This window comes from Thalia democratica, chromosome 3 (assembly GCF_965202585.1).
Source record: "Thalia democratica chromosome 3, ktThaDemo2.hap1.1, whole genome shotgun sequence".
Taxonomy (NCBI): domain Eukaryota; kingdom Metazoa; phylum Chordata; class Thaliacea; order Salpida; family Salpidae; genus Thalia; species Thalia democratica.
The window spans coordinates 48,379,779-48,398,679 of record NC_139167.1 but is presented as its reverse complement, the minus strand read 5'-3'; the positions used below and the strand labels follow the sequence as shown (position 1 = coordinate 48,398,679).

Sequence of the window (18,901 nt, the reverse complement as noted above, 5' to 3'; positions counted from 1 at the left end):
TGGATACGCAAAAAGACCTCTCGATCATCGAGTTGCATACCAAACTTAATCAAAATTAAAATGAGCTACAAATGAAAAAAAATGAAAAAAAAAACTTTACAGTCAAAATTTAAACTCTAAAACGAAAAACGATATGAAAAATGAAATTATTATACTTTACAACATTAAATATTTTTCTAAAAAAAAGTAAAAATTGAACTCTACGTCAAAAGGTAAAGTTTCTACCTGATATATTTTTAATTTTAAAATTGATCAATAATTTTAGCAAATAGTTTAACTTTTTATATGTATAGTTTGTTTATCAATTATAAAAATATTGAAGTTAGTTAATAAAAGTTTATAGTTTATTGAACTACAAAAAAAGCTCAAAATATTTAGTCCTAGGACCTGGTGCACGAAGAACCTTTCGGTTATCGAGTCGAACACCACAGATACCTTTTAGTGTCTTGTCCAGGAAAGTAAAATACTGAAATGATTAAAACCTAATTTTTCCTAAACTTCTTAGTAAGCATAATTTAAAAAAATATATATGCTTACAAGCAATGGGTAATACATATTAAACTAAAATTTTTACAGACAACTAACTTAACTTTAGAGGATAACACATGTATATCATAAGTGTTGCTTTAAAAGCTACACTTGTGATATAAATGTGTTATTTTGAATTGTCAGCATGATAAAAACTGTAAAAAATTGAAATTAAATAAATAAATAAAAGTTTATTATTTTATAATAATTTTAAACAAAAGCCTCAATATATTAAACTTGAGATAAAATCATTTAAAGCAAGTTGTTGATCTTTAAAACAGTCAAAATATTGCTTTGATTTAAAACTTTTAGTGTTATAATCATACACAAAAAACAAAATAACTAAGAGTTTTCATAGACGTTATTTGTTTTTACCTTTATTGTATTAATAAACTTTTAATAGTGTATTTATTTTTTGGGTCTTTAGAAATTTAAACTAAATGTTTTAACTTTTTTACATAATTTTTCAGACAACTTCGTATAGACTAGACTAGATTTAGACTTATTTTTCAAAAAAAAAAAATATTAATGTTAAATTCAAATAATTTAGTTAAGCATATTAATATATATTTTTTTTAAATCGTCATATATTAAAGACCACTGAGTTCAGAGTTGCCATAAAATATTATTTTTGAATCATTCTGTCATTTTATCTTAACTGTTTTTCAAACCTGTTATAAATGGAATTTATTATATCAAATTTTCTCAAAATTTGTATTTTTTGACCCTAATTCCTATGGCTAAAGTTTTTGAAACTGTAGTATTTGAAACTGCTATATTTACGCCATACTTTTACTCTGGGTCTTTGGCATCTATAACTAGACTAATCGCTTAAGACTTAAAAAATTATATATTAAAAGTTTTTGCAGTTTTTTTCTAATTTAAAATACAAATAAAATCATTTAGTTTATAATTTTTATTGTTAATTTGACTTAACAAAAATGTAGCTTCACTTCAACTTCTATACTATAATACCTGATAAATGTATCTAGATACATAAAATAAAAACAATGTTATAGGGGATTTTTTTGAGTTCCATGTGCTTAAAATTTACAAAAAAATTAATATCTTAAATTAAATTTAGCTAAACAAAAATTATCACATCAAATTTTTAGTTATATTGTCAAAACAATGTTTCAGTTAAATAATAAAATTTTATTCAAATAGACTTGAGTCAAGAACTTTTATTATAATCTCAAAAGTAAAAACACACAAAATATAAACTTATGCAAAAACGTTTAATTCTATTTTATGAGCAATAAGACATGAATTACTTGTTGAAAGCAATATTGTTGATTTTTTTCTCTGGTTGCTCTTGCAAAAGTATGAATTCAAAATTTTTTATGTAAGTTATTATAAGGGAAGTGTCATCAATTAATAATTTAATAAAATTTTGAAATTAGTCTGTATTACAATAATATTATTAATTGTATAATACTTTAAAATAGACTTTTATAAACAAAACAGCTTTACTGTTAATGCAATGGACCAACAGTATATGGAAATTGAAAAAATAAGGCCTTTAAATGAAGAAGAAAAAAAATTGCTAATAGCTCAGGTAAGAAGCACAAGCAATTTTAACTATTTTGTTTTAATACAAAAAATATTTTTAAAAACTTACTGGTTCTTAAATAAATAAACATATATATATATATAGAAGTATGCAATAAAAAGTATATCCTTGAATGTCTCCAACAGCAAGTCCTTTAGGAAAAAATACATTTTTTAGAATACTTTTAATTTTAGTTTTGACATTTGTGTAATTTTTGTAAAATATTCATGGTTAGTTAAAGTTTCTCAAGTAAAACACTTTTATATAACCTTCAAAGCTTAAATTTACTAAAGAAATGGTTTCAAAGTATAAGTTGAAGTACTTTAGAATTTTTTATTTTTTATTTCAAATCAATTTATTACTTGTATTTGTTTCAAAAAAAATATTTCAACTGTAGTTTTCTCCATAAATAATGTTTTAACTTATATATACAAAAAATAAAAAACTAATCTACTTCATACCAATAAAGAAGTTAACTTTATTTTTGATCTTTTGTTTTTTTTCAAATCTGATATCTACCAAATCTTAAAATTGTAAGTTTGTAAAAAAGTCATGCTAATTGTTTTTATTTTAGGATTAGTAAATATTTGCTTTTAAATCAATGAACATATTTATTACAAAAGTATTGTTTCATTATATTATTCTTTATAATCAAACTTATGAAATATTTTTTATTGAAAATAGTGTGGCCACTCATTCAGATTAACTTAGGCTAGGTTAAAGTATTAAAAACTCAATCTAGCGTTAGCTAGTTTAAAGTAATATTTTAAATCTCAGCATAGAATCATATAAAGCTCTATGAACATTATGTTTTTATTATTCTCTTAAAAACTTAAACTAAATTTGTATCTTTCAACAGTATATACTTCATTAAAGTTCATAAAAATCTTAAAATAATAAGAATTTAGCTTTATGTAGTATGCAGTGTGCAGTATAATCTTCATTAAACAATGAAATTGACAGGACAATCTTTGTGGTTTAAATGAATTTTTAATCTGTTTGTTTTATACAGGGTTGCCACTCGGTCAGGAAAAGTCAGGAAATCAGGAAAAGTCAGGAAATTTTTTTAAAAATTACAAAAGTCAGGAAAAAATGGGGGGTTTTGAAAAAAAGTCAGGAAAAGTCAGGAAATTTGATAAAATAAAAAAAAAAAGTCAGATTTTGTCTGTTTAAATTTACAAAATTCCTTGTTTTCCAAAGCCTTCAAATGGTAAAAATTAATTAAAAGTCCTTTAAAGTCAGAAAAAAAACCCAAAATATTCCTAGAAATTTACAAAAATATTTAACTTTATTTCCAATGCCTTCATCTGGTATATATTAGTAAAATATCCTTTATAAAACTGCAAAAAATTTTCATTAACATATTGAACAAGTACACTACTTGAACAAGCAGATATTGTAAGCTTTTTAGTATTGATGATCTGTAGCAAGGACACTTCCATAATGAAACTGTGACATATACACAAAAGTTTATCTAGCATAGTTTTAGAATCAAAGTGTTTTTTGTTTAAGTAAATAATTGAGTTCTTTATAACTACGCAGTTAGTTTAGTATTTTATGTAACAAGTTAATGTGTATACTGAAGCGGAATGCAGACCAGATGAAGGAAACCATATCTTCATTAGATGAAGAGGTTGAAGTGCTAATAAAAAAACAGAGAAAATAAATTTTAGTACATACATTTAAAAAAATTGTATTTGATTAAGTTCTTTATTGTTTTAATGTTTTAACTGTAAAAGTTCGTTATTGTTTTAAGGTTTGAGTTGTGAAAGTTCCTTATTGATTTAAGGTTTTAATTGTAAAAGTTCCTTATATGTCGTTTGTTTATCTAGATACATTTATGCTAGGAAATGCTAAAAAATGGTATCTTTTTTCAGACAAGCTGTGTTTATAAGGTAATAATACAAGTATTTTGCAGATAGAGCTGTTTATTACAAACATCAAAATCATACACAGATGTTTTAAGCGATGTACTGGAAGTTTTATGATAGAATTCAGCAAAAAACTGTTGTTAAAACCTGTATTGAAATTAGATTGAAAGCTTTATATTTTTTCAAGTGTTAGATTATATATTTTAGAATAAGTTTAATTTAAGAGTTTGATTTAGAAAAGTCAGGAAAATTTTGGTAAAAAGTCAGGAAAAGTCAGGAAATTTTTCTCAGCTTGATCAGTGGCAACCATATTTATAGTTTTTAAAGTATTCAACTACATAACAGCAAAAGCTTTTTTTCAAACCAATATTTATGTTTTACATAGAATGATTCTCTAAAGTTTTTAAAAAAAATATTTAAATTGTAAATTATTAAAACGAATAGTTTATTCTTATTTTTATTTGTTAAAAAGTAGTTATATTTTACTACTCTTTGCTGCTTTTAAAAAATAAGTTTAAAGTATATATATAAAATGAATTTCAAAATGCTACTTTGTTACAGTAAAATTAGTTGATAAGGTATTGAAATGTAATTTAGTTTTTGTCTTCCTTTAATTTTTGATATCTAATGTCAGAAGCTTAGGCTAGTTTGATATTCCTAAAAAACTCAGTCAATGACTCAAGACAATTTAGTTATTTTTTAAGAAACCCAGGCTAGTTCTAACATATGTTGAAAAACTCAATAAAGTTTTTAATTATGATTTAAATGAAATTAAGTTGATGAAGTTTTAAATATTTTAAGGTTTATTATTACATTATAGATAACTCATGTTCTAATATTTTTTGTTTAATTTTACAGTATTAGTTCGCATTATCAGAGAAAAATATCAGCTTTGCGGCTTTACTAGAATTTTATTTATTTCTAAGATTCAAAAAAAAAAGTAAAACATAGAGTATAAAGATTTATAGAAGATTGGTTAAAATGTCAGTAAAAAACATGAAAATATAAGTATTTTTTTTCCTTTATAGTTTTGCACTTTTCATACAAAAACTTCTAAACTTACAAATTTTGATCTCTTATAATTCAAAGACTTCTTTTATTGTTTAAGATTTGAGAATGTCAGGTAGCTGAGGTAAAAATCTACAAAATTATAAAAATGTTTAGGACCTTTTATTATTATTAGTTTAAGTTTTATAATTTGAAGTCTGCCTCCGAGAAAGACTGCTCTAAACAACATTTTAGATCATGTTTACATTTTTTTAAGTTATGTTATATTAGAGAAAAGATGTATAACTAAGTTTGAATAATTTTCAATTGTCTAAAATTTAACTTTAATGGATAATATTTAGATATGATACTGTTAAAAAAAATTAACATACTTTATTAATTTAGTTTGTAATTTTTTAAACATTAATTGAAATCTTTATACTTTGTCTTTATAAACATAAACTCTTTAATGTTATAAAACATTATTAAACAAAAAGTATAGATTTAGTTTCATTAAATATAAATTTTTTATATAGGATAAGCAACTAATGCCAAAGTACAAGAAGGAAAAGTTAGAAGCAGATGCCCGTAAGAATTGGGATTTGTTTTATAAAAGAAACCGAACAAATTTTTTCAAAGACAGGCAATGGATGACAAGGGAGTTTGAAGAATTTAAGCAATTAGCCGAAAAAGTAAATTGGTTTTATTTTTACAAAAAACATTTACTATGTTATTACTGTTTATTCACAGGGTTGCCAAAAAACCTGGAATCCTCAAAAAAAACTGGAGTTTAACATTTTACACAAAATACCTGGAAAAACCTTGAACTTGAGAAATTATGAAAAAATACTTGAATTAAAAAAAAAAAACTAATAAACCTTCAAAAACCTAGAATTTTAAGCTTTTTTTTGCATGTTAAGAAATAAACGCTTGATGAGATAAAAAAACTCTATAAAAAGTACAAAAAAATAATTTCGAAACTCATTTTTAGTAGCTTTACAGTATCTTTTCAATGTTGTTAAACTATTTATGACAGTTTTTTTTTCCTTAAATTCTATTTTAAACTGTAAAAAGACCAATCAATTTGTTCTTTTAAAAACCTGATTAAAAATTAAAAAAACCAGGAGTAAATTTACAAAAAACATTTGGCAACCCTGTATTTAATTTAAATTGATATAATTGCTTATAGATTAAGGTGTTAATAAGTTTTTATATACTATCGCTTACTCTATCGAAATTATTAATTGAAAAGAGTTTTAACAAATACTTTTAAAAGTATTTTTTATCTAAAGCAAAACTTATTTGGTACTTAAAATTATTTTTTTCACTTTCATACACTTTTTGAAATAGCAAACACTGATGGGGAACTTCATTAAATAAAGGAACAAGTCGATATTTTTGTGTGTCAATTTTATAAATCTTTGTCTTAAAACTTTAAAAAAATTAATAAATAGCATTCATTTGATTTTTGACTTGTATAAAGAAATATAAAACAAAGAAAAACAACAAACTTAAATTATCTTAAACAGCGGAAACATTGTTTTGGTAATAAAATTAAACAAATTGAAGTGACACATTTTGTAAATGCAAATTGAAAATATGAATGATAAAAGTTTATCAAAATAGCTAAAACATGCAAAATTTGAAAAATTGAATACTAATGAATCTTAAAGGTAAGATTCATACAACAATTCATAACAAAAAAAAATTTTTTTTATACAAATAGTAATAAGAAATACATTAAACATTAAAAATAATCTTTAAGAAGTTCTAAAAAAAAGAAAAAAAAATGTATATAACAGATGGAGAAATTCGTGTTTTTTGAGGCTGGATGCGGAGTTGGAAATACATTCTTCCCACTTAAGCAGGAAATTCCTAATATGTTCGTACATGCGTGCGATTTTTCTGATAGAGCTGTGCAATTTATAAAGGTATTATACGTTAATTTAAAACCTAAAATGTAAAAAAAGAACATTAAAAGTTTTGAACTTGTTTAACAAACACAGATTGTTTGTATTTATAAAACTGTTTATAGGTATTTTGTATATACTTATAAGCTTAATGATTTCTTGTTGTATGGTTTTGTTTCACCACAGCACCAGTTATGAAAAGTGATTAATTTAATTAGACTAATTTAAATTAAACTTTTTAGTACAATAATATGCTAACTCACACATTATTAAATTTAAAAATTTATTTTTGTTGTTAAATCATATTTTAAACTGTAAAAAGAAGAAGTTTTTTTATACAACTATGTAATAGTAATATTTTTGACTATAATTTTCAAATACCTTAATTCTATTTAAGTTGAAATTTTACTTTGAACGCATTTTTTTTACTAAAACGCAAATTTTTTCTTGGAAGTTTGAAATCACAGCAAGCAGGCAAATAAGTTGTTAAGTTTCTGTGAAATTGCAATGTATATATATTTTTTTTGGAATATAAATGCGCTTTTGTTTCAATGCTTTAGCTATGAAACATTTATTTTTAAGTATGCTAAGTTTTAGTATGCCCTTATACTTAGTTTAGCATTAGTAATATACACCTTAAATATGCAAATAGTTTTACTTTTCTCTTTAGCCTTTTTAGTGTATTTAGATGTTAACAAATAAGTTTCATATAAAACTTTTTGCTGTAAAATCTACAGGTCTGGTACATTTTTAATTTAAAATGCGTCTAAATCTTAAAGATTTTATAAACTGAAAGGACTTTTAAAATAAAAGTTAGGGTACAAGACGTTAGTTGTTAATTATAACATTTCATGCAGTTTTGGATTGTAACAGACTTCTTAAGATTTTATTTTTCTACCCTAAGAAGCCTTCAAAAAAATACAAAACGTTAATAGTTAACTATGAAATTTCACATACAGTTTAAATTTGTGCCAGTCGCTTTGAAATTATAAAATTATTTAGTCTTTTTGGGTTTACTGTACCTGATAAAACTTAAAAAATAAAAACTAAGGTACAAGAAATTGATTATTAACTATAAAAAGTTCTGCACACAGTTTCAAAATGTACTAAAAATTTAAAAATTGAAAAGTTTCAGCAGAAAATATTGTTAATAGTTTTTTTTTTTTACATAAAAGTTAAATATGAAAAAGTTTGCTATAATTGTATTTATACTTTTTTTATTTTTATTTTTTGTGTTTATGCTTTTACAATAAATAAAAAAATGTTTTTATATAGAATAGGACTTTTAAGAAACTTAAAAAAAAAATCAACTTTTTTTAGGTGTAAAGTTTTTTTTTAATATATTTTATTTTTTGTTCTTGTTTATTACAAAAGAACCTTGAAAAAGTAAGTTAATTGTACTTTTGTAATACCTAGTTTTGCTGAAATTCTCAAGATTAAAAAAAAAAGTTAATTTATTTTATTAGATATGTTTTCTTGATTTTTCATACTTCTTTTATTATCATTTACATCCTAATAACTATGCATTCTTATCTGATGAAAGCAACAGCTTTCATAAAAAAATTTAAAAAACATTAAAAAATAATTAAAAGTATTAATATTAAGATTATCAAACTTAGTTTCAAAACTAATTTATAACAGGGTTGCCAAGGGTCAGGCTAAATCAGGCTAAACCAGTTTTTTACAGTTCCAAATATCCAAAAGTTAGTTATTTTAGGTTAAAATGGCAAAAGTCAGTTCTTTTAGGTCAAAATGGTATAAATTACATAAAGGTCAAAATTACAGAAATGCATACTTTAACATAAGTTGTGATAATACTTGAAGTAGTTTGAATTGTTTTATACTGCCTATAATGTCATTACGTCTCCATACCTGATGTATGTTATTTTGCAGGTTCGTAACTTATTTCAGCTTGCTACGTCCCTCCATAAAGTTTTGTTTTTGTAAAGATTTTAGTTACAAATGAGTTATCTAATTTAATATGATGTTATACTTTTTTATATTTAAACAATTGAAAATAATAATAAATTAACGTATGTTTAAAGTCGTTTAACGAACAAAACTGTTTTAATGTGTTAAAAAGCTTTTTTGTTACGTCTAAGTAGCGGTTTCCCAAAATGAGCGATATTGCTTCCATTAGGCGAAAAAAGTAAATGGTTAAATACCTAGTAATGGTGCAATGTCTAATAAAGGTGATAATTATTTTTACACATCTACCAAGTGGGCGATTATGAAAATGGGTTAGGGAAGCACTGGTCAAGTTGACATACTACTATCACGCAAGAAGTCATTATTTATTCTGATACGTATAAAGCTGTCTTTATACTTCTATTAAGTCTTAATACTTTTAATACAAATTTTAATATATTTCAAATTCAAAAAATAGGAACAAACTCAGATTCAAAGTCTTTGAGCTTTGATTGTTTTTTTTATTAAAATAGGAAATTTAAAAGTAAATATGCGTCATGTCTCCTTCAAATTTTTTTTTTTTTTTATAATGTTGTTAACGTGTGATAATAAACATGGTTTCAAAAAAATCTAGAATTTGAGAAATTTTGAAAAAAAATCCTGAATTTTAAACAAAAATTACTGAAAAACCTAGTATTTTAAACTATCTATACATGAATTTTCGATTAGATACGAAAAATCTATCATGTAGTTATTTTTTTGTAACATTAAAAATGTTATTTTATTATTGAAAATACATTTTAAGTATCTTTTCAATGTTCTTATATTATTTAAAGAGCTTTTTTACCTTAAACTTAACTTTAATATGCAGATAGAATAAAAAACTTGTTCATTTAACATTTGGTAATAATTTTTAAAAAACATTTGGAAACCCTGAATAAAGCTCCTATAAAATGGCAAAGTATATGTTGAACAAACTAATTATTTTATAACTTCACCATGTGTCACCAATAATTATATAAATGTATTTAATTATATAAATATTTAGGAAAATGAAAACTTTGATGAATGTTGGTGCCACCCGTTTACATGCGATCTGACGCAAAACAGCTTGCATTCGCAAGTTCACGCGTCTTCAGTGGATATTGCCTCCCTGATTTTCGTCCTCTCTGCTGTTCATCCGGATAAATTTGCCACTGTTCTTAGTAATATTCATCAGGTTCGCATATATGTTTTATCTAATATTTAAATTTTTGATGGTTTTAAACCTAGAATAAATTTAAGGAGGCATCTTTTTTTTTGAATAAAGGAAAAAGTAAAAATAAAGAATATCATAAAATCCACTTTAAAAATTCGTTTTTTTTTTCGAAATAGTAATAGTTTTTATTGTGAAGGTTTGATGACAATATTCTAATCAATATTTCAATAAAATTATTGTTTTATTAAGCTAACTAATGTTTTAAGTAGAGTTAATAACTTAAGACTGTTTATAAATTACATTAACTACTAAATTTATTTTCAATACTTGTAAAAATTTAAGTATAAATATTCACTTTGAAAAAGTTTTAAAAATCTATGAACTATTTTAAAAATACAATGAAAATAGTTTTTTTTAATAAGAAGTTTTTTTTGTTATTGACTGTTAAGTAAAATTTATGTTATATTTAGATTACTTATTTAACTTAATACCATTATTAGTAAGAGTTTGATTAATAAGGTTGCTTTATAACTATATTAAATTACGTTTCTTAATTCAAAAAATTTATATAATAAAGTATTTAAATGTACTTATATCTTATTACTAAAATAAATAGTTGTAAAATTAATTTTACATAAATTTCAAAAATATCTTAATAAAGAATATAATTTCAGGCAAGTTGTGCTAATTAAAATATAGTTAGGTAATTTTACAAATACCTATAGTGTATAACCTGGTTTAAAAATAAACATGAGTAAAACCAGTAACTACTAGATTTAAAGACAATTTTTTTTATTGATGAAAGTTTAAAAAATTACTAGCATTGTATTTTGCAGAAAAAAAAGCAATTACTAGAATAGTTAGACTAATCTTAATTAAGTTTATATTCTATTTTAAAAACAAGAGTAGAATAATTTTCTTAACTGATTCTTTGTACTAAAATAGTTAATTGTACCGCTTTACAAAATCATTTCAGTTTACTTTACTTTTTTTTATTTGTTAGAAGCTCCTAAAAACTTAGTAGTAATGATTGGAAATATACTTCCCACTTTAAATAATTTCAGAAGTTATCCTCAAGTTTTTATGGTTAATAACACAACTTGAAATATTTTCAAATTAAAATACATATGTTATGTCCATAAAAAGGTTCAAATTAATTTATAGTAGTTATAGCCGCAAATGATAGTTGGATAAATTAACCGCTTTTAAACCGAAATTGTAAAAACTCATAATTTTCTAGACTCTTCGACCAGGTGGAATGTTAATTTTCAGAGATTATGGTATCAACGACTGGGCAATGCTCAGATTCAAACTTGGAAGCAAAATATCTAAAAATTTCTATAAACGACAAGATGGAACTAGAGCTTACTATTTCAACAAAGGTTACATTGTTCTGTTTTAACTTGCTGTAATTTTTAGAAGTTATTGTTATCAAGATAAATTAAGATTTTTTTCAGAAACAACTAAACATATATATTTTATACACTCTAAATATCTTACGAAATAATTACAAAAAAAATTGTTCTTTTATTAGTTAAATCATAACAGTGGTTTTTTTGTTGTTAAAAATAATAAAATTTGTTTCACGGATGTAATTTCAATATATTTTTTTAATTTACAGTAAAGTACTATAAGGCTATTTAATAAATTTGCAGACAGCTTAACACAACAAATAAAATGAATTTAGATAAATAGCTACTTAAGTTTTAAATTCTAACAGTTTAAATTATTTTAAAAGTGTCTCATTTTATATAATAACTATGTCAACAAGTAAACAGTTTTTTACTCAAAATAGAAATTTTAAAGAAACAAATACTTTTTTTTTATTAAATGTGTACTACAATATTCTAAAAAGTATTGATAAAGTTTATGATTCCTAAGAAAACAGAATTATTAATTTAAAATTCCATTTATAAACTGGCTGTCTTTTTAAAATGTATGCGTCTATTTAGTTTTACTTAAAAATTTTATGCATTAAAAAGTGGTTTAAAATTTTACTACAGTTTAATATGTTAAGCTTATTTATTTTGTTTTACCTTTTTTTTTAATTCAGAAAAGTAAGTATTTTTTGAAGCCAAGTTATTTTTTTTATGCCGAGACGTTTGTCTAAATGTCTAAAGTTTATACAATGTTTTTTTTTTAGCAGTTAAATGTATTTTGATAAATTGACGTTAATTTTATATAAATTTATATTTTTAATTATATAAAACAGTCAGTTCGTATTTTTAAGTATTTCTGCTTCTAACACTTACATTTTATTTTAATTTATTTTTATACTTCACCGTTTGAGTCAAGAAAATTCAGCAGATTTTATTACAATGGAATAAAGTTTAGTTTGTTTAATTTTACAAAACATGTTCTTAGGATTCTGTACGTTTTAATTATTTTTTTTATATTTTTATCTCATGTATATAGAAAACAAATAACACTTATATTAACAAGTAAGTCTTTTAAAAGTATATACTCTTACAACTTTTTTGCAAATTTTTTATCAAAAATTGAGTCTATAAAATTATTAGAAATAAATAGATTACGTTTAATTAAAAATCTTAACAATGACTAAAAACCCTCTTTATGTTTTCGTTAACTGACCAAAATAAATTTTAGAGGAAATAGAAGATATTATGAATACAGCTGGATTTTCAGTCAAGTCGTTGCAATATGTTTTAAGAGAAACGGTTAACAAAAAGGAACAAGTTTCTGTACCCAGAGTGTTTTTGCAAGGAAAATTTGTAAAAGTTTCTAAATAGTAATATTTTTAGTTTTATCAGATTTAGGAAATAGTTTTATAATCTAGTTGCTTTGCAATTTCTTAAAATAATTTATAAAGTTTAATTTTTGAACAGCAGATTTTTTATCACATTGTAAAAACAGCTATTCTTTCGATAAAAAAATGTTAACTAAACAATTAAAGACATTTAAAATTTAAAGTTAGACATTTAAAGTGCGAAACATTTCAATTTTGTTGTTGATGGTAGAAATAAGTACCTGGCTAAAGTCATATCATAATAAAACATCAAAAAAAAGGTTTTTATTTTTTTTTTGAATTATTTTATAAGGCCATAGGGGGGAGGGGTAAAACATTTTTTTTACAAAAATAACTTTGGCTTTTATAAGAAAGCTTCAAGTACAATCTACAAGTCAGTTTTGGTAGAATTCAAAAGTATCATATAATATTTGAGACATTTAATTTTTTGTTAAAAGTTTCCAATACAAACGTATGGACCGCAAATTTTTTGGGGTCAATTTTCTCGGAAATTTAAAAAGTCACTAAAAATCTATATCCTCCTTCATTTTTCAAGCAATCTTATTCAAAATTTCAGAAAGTGTTCCTTTTATTATAGGAAAAAAACGTTACTTATGAATTTTGTTAATTAAAAAAACAAAAAATTTATTACAAAGATAAAAATTTTTTTTTTTTCAAAAAAAATAATTTTTAGTTAAATATTTTTAAATTTCAAAGTAACATTTTTGTTACTGTATAAAGATTAGACTGTAAAAGTTTGAAGAAGATTGCTTGAAAAATGTAGGAGGAGATAGATTTTAATTGAAATAGTCTTTTTTCGCTGTTTTAGTTTTCCTTTCCTATAGGGAACTTATTATGCGGCCCGACTTTGACCTGTCATATCTCAAAAAATAACTCGAATTTTTTAAAACGGTAAAAAGCAACTTGAAGCTTAGTAACAACTCTATAAAATAAGATAAACTTGTAAAAAACATGGTTCACCCCCCCTATATGGCCTTAACAACAATAAAAAAGAGGTTATGATTTATAATTAGAGTAAAAACTGTAGTTTAAGATCAGTTGCCTTTTAGTAGTCCTTTTTTTAAAAGAAAATTTATTTATAGACAATAAATACCTAAAAAATTATATCATTTTTTATATAATACAATTGTTTTTACTGGGTTAATTTTGAAAATTAGCAGTATATAAAACATATTGTTTTTTTATTTATTAGCTATTTTTGAAAGTTTCTAATTTTCATAGTTACTTAATAATAAAATACATGTTCAACACATTTATTTTTTTACAGTACAAAATTTCTTGCGGAATTAGTACGAGGTAAAATATTTTTGGTCGAAATGATAAAATTAACGAATTTTATGTGTTGTAAAAGTATTGATCTTATTTTATTTTTTATAAATATACCCTGTAATCTTACAACATTGTTATGTATTTAAAAAAACCGTTTTAAATAGATACTTATTAAAATTTATAGTTTACTTAATTTAAAATTAGTATGAGACATTATCAAAAAACTAATTTGTGCAAAATAACTAAACTTTTAGTATTTAAAGGGCTTAAAACCTTTCTTGGTTTTAAATTTGTTCTAAAATTTTTGCAATAATTAAAAATATTAAATTATAAAGTAATTAATTACGTGATATTTAATATAAAAAGTACAAGATAATCTGTTACCATTATCAAGCACGAAATTCTTTTTGAATATTACCAAAAAACACTGGTTAATGTTTACTTTAAAATTTTACCTATTGTAAGCATATAGGTTCACCTCATAATAATTTAACTAGTTTACTTAAAACGTCTTCAAGTTTTACAATACTTAAAATTTTAGTACGTATAACTAAACTAATAATGTTCGAATAAGAATAAAACAGTACGCTTTATATGAAATATAACGTTAAGTTTAAAATATAGAACACCACTGAACCTTAAGGGAAGGTAATATTTTAGTCGGCGGGCGAGACGTGGTAAAATTTTATTTACATCTTATTCACAAAAACTATTTATTTTTTAAATTCATTTCGATTAGATACTAAATTTATATGACCTTTTTTATTAATTTATAATATCTAGTAAAAATTTCATGTTTCCCATATATTATACATTAGATTTTAATTTTTTGCGTTTCACTTCAAGTCTCCACTTGTTTAAAAGTAAGTTTGAAACTTGGTTTAGTGGGCTAGATTAACATATTGGCAGGTATTTTGCAGACCGGATTCCACTTCAGTTTTGTAAATAATTTCAGACCGGATCTGGCCCCAGGGTCAAAGGTTGCCCACCTTACTATACGCTATACAAGAGGTCTAAATATTTTGTAGAACTTAGTTGATTGTAACTATATGTTTGAGTATCTAATTTGTTATTCTAAATTTAAATTTTGATAAAAATTACTTAAACTGTAAATTTTAAATGAATATTTTTGTTAATTAAGTTTCTTTGCACAATTTCTTAGGTGACAGGCCGAATCTTGGAATTAATTTGCTTACTACTGCATTAGAAAGAAAAACTATAAATATATATTGCTAACTCAAATTTTACAAACTATTATTCTTGGTCAATAATAATGTATATAATACTTAAATATATATAGTTGATACAAACAGTTTTTGCGTAAAATTTTTCTGCTATGAATTAAAAACCATATATCAAAACACATTTTTAAATCCATAAAAGTTATTACTTTATTAATTATTTAGTTTTATTTTTACTTTAGATCTATCTATACAAGAAGATTTAGACATAAATTTTCAGTTTGTACGTTTCATTTTACTATTCTAATACCACTAATTAAATTATTTTTAAAACTATTATCTAGTAAAACCCTCAAATCTTATGAAAAAGAGAGATGACATCCTAGAAGGTATTGTAGACTATTAAGAAACGGTTTGTTGTTATCATTAAGTTTACATAAAACGTAGTTTAATACTCTAATTAGTTTTATAGACACTTTTTGTAATTTTTTGCAACACTAAGTTTGACTTCATCGGTAAAGTATTTTAATATTAATAACAAACTGTTCAAATAAAAATGTGTTTTTAAAAAACTCAACATAACTTAAAAGTTATTAGGTACTTTCATAAAAAGAAATAACTAGCTAGTTATTCAACTTTGATTTTTTTAACAAAAATTCAACTAAGGTATTAAGTAAAAATACTATATAATTAAACTAAATGTGTCTGCTATGGCTGATTTTCTAGCCTATTTATTTTTTGAGTAAAATTCAAGTATTTAAACTTTTAATAAAATAAAAGTTTAATTAGATGAAGCTAACGCAGTTCAGTTAAAAAAAATAAATGGCAAACTTCTAAATACAATTAATGGAAAAGATTTGCTTTTTACTTAGCTAGTTTAATGTACATCACATTAATTTAGTGCATATTAATAAAATATAGCTTTAAACAACATTTTAGTTTGCGTTATTTTGTAACTAGCTCTAACTTACAACAATTTTTTAATTTGCTCTTACACTTGTAAAACTTTTTCTGTTTGCTTGCCATTGTAAGGTTTCCTGTATTGTAAGTTTGTCCTGGACATGACATTAAATTGTATCCTGGTGTACGACTCGATAACTGAGAAATTTTTTCGTCCACCAGGTCCTAGGACAAAATATTTGAGCCTTTTTTTTCGTTCAATAGACAATAGTATTATTGCTGTTGGTATTTTTTTTTCCTTACGTATATGTTTTGGTACTAAAACAGCTCTAATTTAACATACAATTGTTTTGTTTTTACTCAGAACAACAGGTCTAAGACTATTAATTTTTCTTTATAAGAAACTTTACTGACAGAAAAAATAATATAACGACGGTGTACCTATATTAACTGGTTTATACATTGTTAGTTTTATAATGTTAATGAACTAAAGTTATGCCGACCATCTTATTGTTAATACTTGAATCATCAAAAGAAACTTTATGCTCAAGAATCAAAAATAGAACATAACAAATGATACAGTTTTATAATTTACAATGAAATGGTTAGTTTTGTTTCTCAAGGTTTAAGAGGTTACTTGGTTTTTGTAATAGAGGGATTTATTTATAGCACAGCTAAAAATAATCATTTTCCCAGTCGTTTTGCCTGCCAGAGGTGAGGAGACTATAATTATTTTGGTATTCTAGCTAATCCTTTTTTGCAAAAAAAAAAAAAAAACTGACTGACTGAATTTTTGTGAAGAAAAAAACAACTTGATTTGATAACTAAAAAAAATCAAAATAATAATTTTGCGTAGGTAAAACAAAACTAATGCAAAGCCTTCGATTTGTGAGGCTGTAATTAATTTTTTTGCAGAGCAAAAATCTTACTCTAAACGTTTTAATTAAATAGAAAAACAAAAAAGATTCTAAAAGAATAAGCTGAATTTATACGCAGCTAAAAAAAAATACTTAACAAACCACAAAAAATAACATATTTTTTACGAAAAAAAAAAAACAAAATATAATACTTATGCGAAATAAAAAAAAAGCATTCGACTTTTTGCAAAGCTAAATTTATATTTAAAACGTTTTAATTGAATAAATAAAACATGTAAGATACTAAAAAAATTAGCTCAAACTTTTCCAAGCAAAAAAAAAACAGTGATTTAATTTCATAAAGAATACACAAAAAATTATTGAGCAAAAATTCAACAAATAAGCTGAAAAATAAACTTATTTTTGTTAAAGAAAACTTAAAGTAATATTTCTGCGAAGCAAAAACAAAATAAATATAAAGCTTTTGGCTTTGTGAGAAAGTAATTCAATTTTTAGCTTAGCAAAAATTTAACCCTAAACGTTTTGAATGGATTGTAAATAATAAAATTACTAAAAGTAAGCTGAATTTTTGGGAAGCACAAACTAACGTTTTTTTTTAATCCTTTTACAGAGCAAAAAAAAAAACATTTTTACAGTTTAGCACTTAAAGAAATTAAAATACAACTGACGATGCACCTATATTAACTAGTTTATCCAACGATTTTATGATGAAAATTAACTAAAAGTATGCTAACAATGTCATTATTATTATTTTAACCATAAAAAAAAATTAAACTTTTAGAAGTCAAATATAACGCTACAAAAGAAACTTCAAGTTTTCTAACAAATGATTAGTTTCGTTTCTCAACGTTTGTGCAAATTCCTAGTTTTTTATAAATATGATGCTGTTACAGCACAGCGAAAAATGATTACTTCTCTAGTTTAACAGATTTTTTTTTTTCTAGGATATAAATTTGCTTAACAAATGATTATAATAAAGTATTTCAAAAACTGCTTATATAGTATCTGAATTTTCAAAAGACTATTATCGAAATAGAAGTGAATAATTATCTGTTTTTTATGTAAATATAATAATGGACCAACAAGAACAGATAGCGCTATAAATTTGGGACTTAAGTTTCCATCAGGAGGATGCAACACCTCTGTATTAATAGAGAATCATTAACTCTAAAAATGCATTTCCTGTCAAGTATTTTTAGAGTTCGTACTTTTGCAAACAGTATCTTTAATAATGAAATACTGCAGAAACAGTTAGGCTGAAAGACATTTAAAGATAAATGACATCCTTTGATTAAAATACTGATAACATTGTGTCTGAAGACAAATGTCGTTGAACTAAAACGTTTAAATAGTTTCATTTATAAACTTGTATAAACTTTACGTTATTGTAATAATGTAAATATTTCTTTGCAACTTTCCCATTATAATGTATAACAAGTTAAAAGTTAGTGTTTGCAATTCGGCACAAAACTAAATAATGTTTTCTTAATTTTTATTACAGGATATTCGTAACAAAAACATAAAATAGCAGTACTCGTAATTATAATTGTTATTTTTAATATTTTATTTAAAGTTCAGTACTAATAAATTCAAATGGGCGAAGGCCACTATAAAATCGAATCAACTTTTGGTTTTATAATTTTAATGTTATAAAGTTTTCATATATTTCTTATCTTCTTAGACATCGTAACTCGTCAGGTGGAATAATATTTAAAATATTATAAGCTTTTCTTTTGCAAATTAGTAGATAAAAGTTAGTTTAAGATAAAAATTTTACTGAAAGTTTTATGTATTTCTGTAATTTCTTATTTTTAAATTAAGTCGAAACTATTTGGAAAAATTTAAGTTGTAGTTATACTATATTACATTGGTTAAAAATATACGAAATAATTTTCAAATTCTATATTGTATTATTACAACTTTGATAGTACTTTGATAAAAAGCACATTGAT

At 23.5% G+C, this 18,901-nt stretch overlaps 1 protein-coding gene across 1 annotated transcript; it reads left to right on the top strand.

Moving 5' to 3' along the window:
• The first annotated feature begins 1,981 nt into the window (after positions 1 to 1,981).
• Positions 1,982 to 13,817, top strand: LOC145831251 (tRNA N(3)-cytidine methyltransferase METTL6-like). The gene is made up of 6 exons (XM_082938420.1): positions 1,982 to 2,086; positions 5,475 to 5,630; positions 6,741 to 6,869; positions 9,805 to 9,975; positions 11,195 to 11,336; positions 12,562 to 13,817. The coding sequence occupies exons 1-6, from the start codon at positions 2,012 to 2,014 to the stop codon at positions 12,702 to 12,704; spliced, it is 816 nt and encodes a 271-aa protein (XP_082794546.1). The 5' UTR covers positions 1,982 to 2,011; the 3' UTR covers positions 12,705 to 13,817.
• Positions 13,818 to 18,901: the final 5,084 nt, after the last annotated feature.

What these genes read in the sequence shown, in the direction of transcription:
- LOC145831251 (XM_082938420.1), top strand. Translation starts at nt 2,012, where the DNA reads ATGGACCAACAGTATATGGAAATTGAAAAAATAAGGCCTTTAAATGAA. An exon ending in GAGCTGTGCAATTTATAAAG is followed by an intron (nt 6,870 to 9,804) that starts GTATTATACGTT and finishes ATAAATATTTAG; the next exon opens with GAAAATGAAAACTTTGATGA. An exon ending in AGCTTACTATTTCAACAAAG is followed by an intron (nt 11,337 to 12,561) that starts GTTACATTGTTC and finishes AATAAATTTTAG; the next exon opens with AGGAAATAGAAGATATTATG.